Source organism: Salvelinus namaycush, chromosome 7 (genome assembly GCF_016432855.1).
Source record: "Salvelinus namaycush isolate Seneca chromosome 7, SaNama_1.0, whole genome shotgun sequence".
NCBI classification, from domain to species: Eukaryota; Metazoa; Chordata; class Actinopteri; order Salmoniformes; family Salmonidae; genus Salvelinus; species Salvelinus namaycush.
Window position 1 is genome coordinate 4,738,828 of NC_052313.1, and position 11,046 is coordinate 4,749,873.

Sequence of the window (11,046 nt, forward strand, 5' to 3'; positions counted from 1 at the left end):
TTTTACTGCTAACCTACAAAGCATTACATGGGCTGCTCCTACCATTCTTCCAATTTGGTCCTGCCGTACATACATACACGTATGCTTTGGTCACAAGACGCAGGCCACCTAATTGCCCTAGATATTCTAAGCAAACAGCTGGAGGCAGGGCTTTCTCCTTAGAGCTACATTTTATGGAATGGTCTACCTATCCATGTGAGAGATGCAGACTCGGTTCTCAACCTTTAAGTCTTTATGAAGATCCATCTCTTCAGTAGGTCACTATGATTGAGTGGAGTCTGGCCCAGGAGTGTAGAGTGAACGGAAGGCACTGGAGCAACGAACCGCACTTGCTGTCTCTGCCATGGCCGGTTCCCTCCTCCATACCGGGATTATCTCTGCCTCAAACCTATTACAGGGGCTGAGTCACTGGCTTATGGTGCTCTCCATGCCATCCTTGGAGGGGTGTGTCACTTGAGTGGGGTGAGTCACTGACATGATTCCTGTCCGGGTTGGCGCCACCCTTGGGTTCGTGCCGTGGGGGAGATTTCGTGGGCTATGCTCGGCCTTGTCTCAGGATAATAAGTTGGTGGTTAAGGTATCCCTCTAGTGGTGTGGGGGCTGTTGCTTTGGTAAAGTGGGGGGGGGGGGGGTTACCGGCTGTTTGGCCCTGTCCGGGGATATCGTTGGAAGGGGCCACAGTGTCTCCTGACCCCTCCTGTTTCAGCCTCCAGTATTATGCTGCAATAGTTTATGTGTTGGGGGGCTAGGGTCAGTCTGTTATATCGAGTATTTCTCCTGTCTTTCCGGTGTCCTGTGTGAATTTAAGTATGCTCTCTCTCTCTCTTTTCTCTCCCTCTCTCTCTGTCTCTTTCTTCGGAGGACCTAGCCATAGGACCATGCCTCAGGACACCTAGCCTGATGACTACCTTGCTGACCCCAGTCAACCTGGAAGTGCTGCTGCTCCAGTTTCAAACTGTTCTGCCTGCGGCTATGGAACCCTGACCTGTTCACCGGGACGTGCTACCTGTCCCAGACCTGCTGCTTTCAACTCTCTAGAGACAGCAGGAGGGTAGAGATACTCTGAAATGATCGGCTATGAAAAAACCAACTGACATTTACTCCTGAGGTGCTGACCTGTTGCACCCTGTACAACCACTGTTGATTATTATATTTGACCCTGCTGGTCATTCTATGAACATTTGAACATCTTGGCAATGTTCTGTTATAATCTCCACCCGCACAGCACAGAAGAGGACTGGCCACCCTCAGAGCCTGGTTCCTCTCTAGGTTTCTTCCTAGGTTCTGGCCTTTCTAGGGAGTTTGTCCTAGCCACAGTGCTTCTACATCTGCATTGCTTGCTGTTTGAGGTTTAGGCTGGGTTTCTGTACAGCACTTGAGATGATCAGCTGATGTTAAGGGCTTAAAAAATACATTTGATTTGATTGACTAGCTTGTGAGTACCTTGGTAGCTGTAGATGTCTCCAACACTGTTCTGACGCATTATGTGATGCCAGTAGGCACTGCGAGGCAGGGAGATGGGACTGGTTAAACGTTGTCTGCGTTGGAGTGGTCTGAAACAAGAGACAACAACATCTTCTTCAGTACGTTGGATATGTGTCCAAAATGGCACCCACTTTTCAAGAAAGTGTACAGACTCTGGTCAAAAGTGAGTGCACTATATAGGGAATAGGGTGCCATAGGATCCAATTGTTTATCTCTGGGTTTAGTCCCTCACAGGACGCTACAAGTGATGAAAGTTGAGCAGATGCACGAGCACAATATCTATATACCCTCCAAAAATGCTAATCCCCCTGTTATTGTAATGGTGAGAGGTTAGCATGTCTTGGGGGTATGATATTTGGGCATCTGTAACTTCTCACTCATCATTATTCAACGTTCATACGGGACTATCCGTAATCTGGTAGCATCCACATAATGTAGAAGTGTTTCGAAACATATTCTATTGTGATTACAATAAAAGTGACTCTAAAAATGACACAATACATTATTCATTCATTTTGTTAGGCACCAAATAATCTCAAAACAAACAAAACAAACATCAAATAGTTCCAACAAGTCTGTAGTCACAGCTTGATGTAATCTGCATGCTAAGAATATGGGACAAAATACAACACTTTGACACTTAATACACATTAAGATCATTTGTCCCTATACTTTGGTCTATAAATGGGGTGGACTATGTACAAAAGTGCAATTTATAGGCATTGTATAATTCAAATCCAATATGGAGTACAGAACCTAAACAAGTGCTGAAGTATCAGAAATAACAAGTATGGAGCCTAACAAGATACCTAAAAGTCGGTACAGATAAACAGTTTTGGAGTACAGAACCTAAACAAGTACTATAGAACCTAACATGTGATCGCCTAACGTTGGAGACACTAAAAGGGAGAAGACCTAAACATACTGGAGTACAGAACCTAAACAAGTGCTGGAGTACAGAATAAACAGTTGAGTACAGAACCTAAACAAGTGCTGAGTACAGAACCTAAACAAGTGCGGTACAGAACCAAAAGTACTGGAGTACAGAACCTAAACAAGTGCTGGAGTACAGAACCTAAACAAGTACTGATAAGAACTAAACAAGTACTGGAGAACTACAGTGAAACAACTAAACAAGTGACTGGAGTACAAACCTAACAAGTACTGGATAACAGAACCTAGAACATGTGCTGGAGTACAGAACCTAAGGCTGGAGTACAAACTAAACAGGCTAGTCAGAACTAAACAAGTCTATATACGGAGTACGACCTAAACAAAATGTGTGGGAGCGTATGATAACAGAACCTAAACAAGTGCTGAGTACAGAACCAACAAGTGCTGAGTACAGAACCTAAACAAGTGTGGAGTACAGAACAAACATATGGCATAGGGTACAGATACACTAACAGCTACGGAGTACAGAACACAAGTAACAGTAGCTTGGAGTACAGACCAAACTACAGTGAGTGCTAACAGTAACCTTAACAAGTACTATACAGTACAGGAACTAACAGTCAGTCAACTAAGTGCTCGGGTCGCTGGGAGTACAGAAACCTAAACAACGTGCATGGAGTACGAACCTAAACAAGTAGTGTGAGTACAGAACCTAAACAAGTACTGGATACAGAACCTCGCTAGAAAAAAAAAACTCGAGTTCGTAGCTAAAACATCGAAGAACGCAATACTGTGAGTCTACTAGTAACCTAGAACATACTTCGTACAGAAATCCGTACAGGGTGACACTAAACAACTTACTGAGTACAGAACCTCAAACAATGTGTGGGGATACAGACTAAACAAGTGCTGGAGGCATGGAAACTCACAAGTGCTGGAGTACAGACATAGTACAGAGGCTCTGGAGTACAGAACTAGCTATATATACAAGGGTACAGACAATACTTACAGAGACAAGGGATGCAAACGAGTAGAGACGTTCAACAGTGTCTGGAGTACAGAACCTAACAAGTGCTAGGAGTACAGAACCTAAACAAGTGCTGGAGTACAGAACCTAAACAAGTACTGGATACAGAACCTAAACAAGTACTGGAGTACAGACCTAAACAGTGCTGGAGTACAAACCTAACAACTAGTCTGGAGTACAGAACCTAAACAAGTGCTGGAGTACAGAACCTAAACAACAACAACAAATGTCACTGTCTGAATACTTTTGGATACATCACTGTGTGTGGTGTGTGTGTAGTGTGTGTGTGTGTGTGTGTGTGTGTGTGTGTTGGTGTGTGTGTGTGTGGGGGTGTGTGTGTGTGTGTGTGTGTGTGTGTGTGTGTGTTGTGTGTGTGTGTGTATTGTGTGTGTGTGTGAGTGTGCGTGTATTTGTATGTGGTGTGTTGTGTGGGGTGTTGTGCGTGTTCTTTCTTTCTCTCTCTCGGAGACTGAGCCCTAGGGCCGATGCCTCAGGATCACCTGGCCTGATGACTCCTTGCTGTTACCCAGTCCACCTGGCCGTGCTGCTGCTCCAGTTTCAACTGTTCTGCCTGCGGGCTTGGGAACCATGACCTGTTCATTCTGGCACAGCTGCCTACATGTCACTCGCTGTCCCAGGTCATGCTCGTTTTAACTCTCTGGAGAACAGCGAGAGCGTAGAGATACTCTGAATGATCGATATGAAAAGCCAACCTGACATTCTAGGTCCCTTGAGATGCTCCAGGGTCAGGGCTATGGCTAAAAACTTTATACAGGGGTTAGTTCAGGGTATTAGCTAAGTGACAGTCCCCCAGTCAGTAGCTATCATACAGGTCAGTAAATCATACAGGTCAGTAGCGACGTCGTAGACTAGTGATTTCCAGGGTCAGTAGCTAATTTATACATCAGGGTCCACCCAGTCAGCTATATACATGGTCAGTTCCAGGAAGTCGATAGGCTACATATCAGTGGGACAGTTCCAGGGCATATAGTCATAATATACTACAGTGTTCCAGTAGCTATATACAGGGACAGTCCAGGGTCAGTATCTATATACATGTGCATGTAAGGAAGTATGAACAGGGACAGTCCCAAGGGTCAGTAGCTATATACAGGGTCAGTATCTATATAAAGAGAATAGGGACAGTCCCAGGGTCAGTAGCTATATACAGGGTTCCAGTTTCCAGGTCCAGTAGCTACTATCAGGACAGGACAAGGAATCAGGGTCATAGCTATTACAGGGTCAGTTCCAGGGTCCAGTAAGCTATATACAGGGACAGTAGCTATATACACAGGGTCAGTCCCAGGGTCAGTAGCTATATAACAGGTACAGTCCCAGGGTCAGTAGCTATATACAGGGTCAGTTTCCAGGGACATATCGCTATACACAGAGACGTTACAGGGTCAGTAGCTATATTACATGGCAGTAGCTATAACGGGGTCAGTAACTATATACAGGTCAGTACTATAACAGGGTCAGTTCAGGTCAGTAGCCTATATACAGGGTCAGTAGTATATACAGGGTCATTACTTATACGTCAGTAGGCTATATACAGGGTCAGTTCCAGGGTCAGTAGTTTATATCAGGTTTAGTAGTCTATATGACAGGGTCAGTAACTATATACAGGTCAGTAGCTATATACAGGGTCAGTTCCAGGGTCAGTAGTTTATATTACAGGTTATAGCTATATACGGGGTCAGTAGCTATATAAGGGTCGTAGGTAGCTATATACAGGGTCAGTTCCAGGGTCATTAGCTATATACAGGGTTAGTAGCTATATACAGGGTCAGTTAGTTCCCAGGGTCAGGGAGCTATATACAGGGTCAGTAGCTATATACAGGTCAGTGTTCACAGGGTCAGTAGCTAGATACAGGTCAGTCCAGGGTCAGTAGCTATATTACAGGGTCCAGGTAGTATATATACAGGGTCCAGTCCAGGGTCAGTAGCTATATACAGGGATAGTAGCTATATACAGGTTTTCGGTTCCAGGGTCAGTAGCTATATACAGTGGTCTGTTCCAGGGTCAGTAGCTATATACAGTCCCAGGGTCAGTAGCTATATACAGGTCAGTAGATATATTCAGGGACAGTCCCAGGGTACAGTATCTATATACAGGGTCAGTTCCAGGGCAGTAGCTATATACAGGGTCATTCCAGGGTCAGTAGCTATATACAGGTCTTTAGGTCATGAGCTATATACAGGTCATGCTATATACAGGGTCAGTAGCTATATACAGGGACGTAGTATATACAGGTCATTCCAGGTCAGTAGCTATATACAGGGTCAGTTCCCATGGCCAGTAGCTATATACATAGGGACATTCAGTGTCATTAGCTTATATACAGGGTCCAGTATAAATATACAGGGAAAACAGTAGCAGGTCAGTAGCTATATATGGTCAGTACTATATACAGGGTCATAAGTATATTACAGGACAGTACTATAAACAGGGTCAGTAGCTATATACAGGTCAGTCCCCAGTGGTCAGTAGCTATATACAGGTCGTAGCTATATCCAGTGACAGTAGCTATATACGGTCATTCCAGGGTCAGTAGCTATATACAGGGTCAGTCCCATGGTCCATGTAGCTATATACAGGGACAGTCCCAGGGTCAGTACTTATATACAGGGTCATTCCAGGGTCATAATATACAGGACAGTAGCTATATACAGGGTCAGTCCCAGGGTCAGTAGCTATATACAGGGACAGTCCCAGGGTCAGTAGCTATATACAGGGTCAGTAACTATATACAGGGTCAGTAGCTATATACAGGGACAGTTCCAGGGACAGTTCCAGGGTCAGTATCTATATACAGGGACAGTTCCAGGGTCAGTAGCTATATACAGGGTCAGTTCCAGGGTCAGTATCTATATACAGGGACAGTTCCAGGGTCAGTATCTATATACAGGGTCAGTAGCTATATACAGGGTCAGTCCCAGGGCAGTACTATTACAGGGTCAGTTCCAGGTCATGATCTATATACAGGGACAGTTCCAGGGTCAGTAACTTATAATGGTCAGTACTATATACAGGGTCAGTCCGGGTCAGTACTATATACAGGGTCACCAGGAGCAGTATCTATATACAGGGACAGTTCCAGGGACAGTTCCAGGGTCAGTATCTATATACAGGGACATTCAGGTCAGTATCTATATACAGGGTCAGTTCCAGGACAGTAGCTATATACAGGGGTAGTTTCCAGGACAGTAGCTATATACAGGGCAGTTCCAGGGTCAGTAGCTATATCAAGGTCAGTTCCAGGTCATAGCTATATCAGGGTCAGTTCCAGGGTCAGTAGCTATATACAGTACGTTCCAGTGGTCAGTAGCTATATACAGGGTCGTTCCGGACAGTAGCTATATACAGGGTCAGTTCCAGGCAGTAGCTATATACAGGGTCTGTTTCCGGGTCAGTAGTTATATACAGGGTCCGTTCCAGGGTCGTAGCTATATAGAGGGACAGTCCCGTCGTAGCTATATCAGGGTCAGTAGCTATATACAGGGTCAGTTTCCAGGACAGTAGCTATATACAGGGTCTGTTCCAGGGTCAGTAGCTATATACAGGGTCAGTTCCAGGGTCAGTAGCTACATACAGTGTCAGTTCCAATACCATATTTACAATGTGCAGGGATACTGGAGTGATGGAGGTCGATACTGTCTGTATTGGGGTAAGTTGACTATCAGGATAAACAGCGCTTTCGGAAAGTATTCAGACCCCTTGACTTTTTCCACATTTTGTTACGTTACAGCCTTATTCTAAAATGATTAGACGTGACGCTTGGCATTCAGGCCAAAGAGTTCAATATTGGTTTCATCAGATCAGAGAATCGTGTTTCTCATGGTCTGAGAGTCTTTAAGTGCCTTTTGGCAAACTACAAGCAGGCTGTCATGTGCCTTTTGCTGAGGTGTGCCATCTGTCTGGCCACTCTACCATAAACACCTGATTGGTGGAGTGCTGCAGAGATGGTTGTCCTTCTGGAAGGTTCTCCCATCTCCACAGAGGAGATGGGAGCTCTGTCAGAGTGACCATCGGGTTCTTGGTCACCTTCTTTAAAAATCAATTTTAGAATGAGGCTGTAACGAAACAAAATGTGGGAAAAGTCAGGGGGTCTGAGTTCTTTCCGAAGTCACTGTATGTGTTTGTGTGTTTGAGTGTGAGTGTCTATGTCCGTGAGAGAGAGAGATACGTTGAGATATTTCATCTAGGAAGCATCTCACAATTTCCTCATATCTGTCCTGTTCATTTCTTTTTTTTTACACTCAGGCTTTCCACCAATTAATTACATCACCCTATTTTGATAATAGGCTATTGGTTTTCTGGTGTTTCTGGTGATAACATCCGTTGATCCCCTTGTGCGCCACTTGTGGACCAAATCTATCCATGAAAAAAATATTTTATGGCCTGATCCCAGATCTGTCATGGATGTACTTTAGAAGGACAGTACAGACTAGGGTTGTCACGATACCACGATCCTCCATGTTTCATAGCCAAATAGAAAACACGAAGCAGACAGAACTCTATGGCACTTTAAAAACCTGCTGTATATAAAATATTGTGTGATACAAAGGAAAAAGTGATGGCTAGTTATATCTGGGATCTCGTGGTCAAGACCAGATTTATTGTCCTGTATAGGGGAGGAAGGGAGGAGGGGGAGAGAGAGAGGTTTAGGGGGAGGGAGGGAAGAGGGGAAGAGAGGGAAGAGAGAGAGGGTTAGGGGGAGGAGGGAAGAGAGGGAAGAGAGAGGGTTAGGGGGGGAGGGGGGGGGGTGGAGGGAAGAGAGAGAGGGTTAGGGGGGAGGGAGAGAGGGAAGAGCGAGAGGGTTAGCGGGAGAGAAGAGAGGAAAGAGAGGGGGTTGGGGAGGAAGGGAAGAGAGAGGGGTTAGGGGAGGGAGGGAAGAGAGGGAAGAGAGAGATGGTTAGGGGGAGGGAGGGAAGAGAGGGAAGAGAGAGAGGTTTAGGCGGAGGAGGGGAGAGAGGGAAGAGAGAGAGAAGAGAGGGGGTTAGGGGGAGGGAGGGAAGAGAGGGGAGAGGGGGGTTAGGGGGGAGAGAGAGAAGAAGAAGAGGGTTAGGGGAGGGAGGGGAGAAGAGGGTTAGGGAGAGAGGGAAGTGAGAGAGGTTAGGGGGAGGGGGGAGAGAGAGAGAGGGTTAGGAGGGAGGGGAGAGAGAGTGGGTTAGGGAGAGAGGGAAGAGAGGGAAGAGGAGGTGAGTAGAGGGAGAGAGGGAAGAGAAGGTGAGTAGAGGGAGAGAGGGAAGAGAGAGAGGGTTAGGGGGAGGGAGGGGAGAGAGGGAAGAGAGAGAGGGTTAGCGGGAGGGAAGAGAGAAAAGAGGGTTAGGGGGAGGGAGGGAAGAGAGAATAGAGGGAGAGGGTTAGGGGGAGGAAGGGAAGAGAGGGAAGAGAGAGGGTTAGGGGAGGGCAGGAATAGAGGGAAGAGAGAAGGTTGGGGGGGCAGGAAGAGAGGGAAGAGAGAGAGGGTTAGGGGAAGAGAGGGAAGAGATGGAAGAGAGAGAGGGTTAGGGGAAGAGATGGAAGAGAGAGAGGGTTACAGGAGGAAGGGAAGAGAGGGAAGAAAGAGAGGGTTAGGGGAAGAGAGGGAAGAGGTGGAAGATAGAGAGGGTTAGGGAGAGGAAGGGGAGAGAGGGATGGGAGAGGAGAGAGAGGGATGGGAGAGGAGAGAGAGGATATTCAGCATTCATCTGGTGTTTTGTGTTCATGAACTGCTTGCCTCTTTTCATCAGCAGGGAATCCATCAGATACATTTTCCCCCAGTTACCGTTACCGGTACTCACGTCCGAGGGATTTTTTAAATCCGAAGTACTGTATGATTCATCTATGTGTGTGTGTGTACTTTTCTAACTTTGTGTGATCTAGATGCAGAGGAGTGGTGGAAGATGCTGTGTGTGTGTGTGTGTGTGTGTTTAACTCTTGTTTTAACTCTTTGTAGAGCTGGATGCAGAGGAGTGGTGGAAGCTACTGTGTGTGTGTGTGTGTGTGTGTGTTTAACTCTTGTTTTAACTCTTTGTAGAGTTGGATGCAGAGGAGTGGTGGAAGCTACTGTGTGTGTGTGTGTGTGTGTTTAACTCTTGTTTTAACTCTTTGTAGAGTTGGATGCAGAGGAGTGGTGGAAGCTACTGTGTGTGGAGTGTCTAGGAAGCTGTCTGAACGACATCAGCCTGGGAGAACCAGACCTGTTAGCAGCGGGGGTGCAGCGGGAGCAGAACGGTGAGTCCCCAATTAGAACACTAGCTAATGTCAATCCTGCCCCGAACTGGTTAGCAGTTTACTTTACTGGCCTTGATGTGTTAGTGCAACTGAGTCCTTAGAGGTTTGTGAGAAGGGAATGGTGAGTCCACTATTAGCCCCTGCCAATAGAGGCCATTCCAGGTCCATCTCATTTCAGGTCCCCCCCCCCCCCCCCTCCCCGACCAGCACAGGACTTGTAGGCAGTTTCATTACTGGCCCATAAATGTTAGTGCAATATAAGTCTCTCTCTCTGTGTGTGTGTGTGTGTGTGTGTGTGTGTGTGTGTGTGTGTGTGTGTGTGTGTGTGTGTGTGTGTGTGTGTGTGTGTGTGTGTCTTCCTGGCCTAATGAGAGGTGCTGTGCATCACTGCCTCTCCTCATAATGAAGCTTGTCACAGAGATGGATGAGATTATAGAGGCTGGGGCTGAGGCCATGTGAAATCACTGTTGCTCCCCCCCCCCCCCCCCCCCCCCCCCCATCCAGGAAATAGAAGGAGAAAAGAGAGAAATACATAAAGAAGAAGAAAGGGAGAGCCGTTATGTTATACCCAGACTAGCTGTGGAAATGATTGCAATGTGTGTGTGTGTAATTTGTAGACTTTGGAAATCAAAGAATAAAAAAAACATTTCTGAATGGTAAAGAGGGAGTGTAACTGAATGGTAAAGAGGGAGTGTAACTGAATGGTAAAGAGGGAGTGTAACTGAATGGTAAAGAGGGAGTGTAACTGAATGGTAAAGAGGGAGTGTAACTGAACGGTAAAGAGGGAGTGTAACTGAACGGTAAAGAGGGAGTGTAACGGAACGGTAAAGAGGGAGTGTAACTGAACGGTAAAGAGATGAACGGAACGTGTAAAGAGATGTAACTGACGGTAAAGGAGGATTGTAACGGAACGGTAAAGAGGGAGTGTAACTGAACGGTAAAGAGGGAGTGTAACTGAACGGTAAAGAGTGAGTGTAACTGAACGGTAAAGAGGGAGTGTAACGGAATGGTAAAGAGGGAGTGTAACTGAACGGTAAAGAGGGAGTGTAACTGAACGGTAAAGAGGGAGTGTAACTGAATGGTAAAGAGGGAGTGTAACTGAACGGTAAAGAGGGAGTGTAACTGAAAATAATCTGGGCCAAGGTTTCATTTTGATTCCATTAACAACCTCTTACAGCTTTCATAACTTTGTGCTCTGCCCTCTTTTCTTGTTTATTTATACGAATCCGTCTTTTAATGTGAGGAATCTGAACAGCCCATCTAGTTCAATGAACAGTAATAACCTTTATCTTCCCTCTCACAGCTTCGATGTAAAAGGACAGGGAAATATTGAATTACAGTGCATTCGGAAAGTATTCCAACCCCTTGACTTTTTTCACATGTTGTTACGTTACAACCTTATTCTAAAATGAATTTTTAA

General features: G+C 45.9%; 1 protein-coding gene across 1 annotated transcript in view; it reads left to right on the top strand.

Annotated features, from left to right (window-relative positions):
• Positions 1–4,480: 4,480 nt before the first annotated feature.
• The window catches only part of LOC120050369 (docking protein 6-like), a 42,174-nt gene continuing 35,608 nt past the window's right edge, over positions 4,481–11,046 (top strand). Inside the window, exons 1-2 of the mRNA XM_038996954.1 lie at positions 4,481–4,502; positions 9,507–9,626. Coding sequence (XP_038852882.1) covers positions 4,481–4,502; positions 9,507–9,626 — 142 coding nt within the window. The remainder of the gene's footprint in view (positions 4,503–9,506; positions 9,627–11,046) is intronic.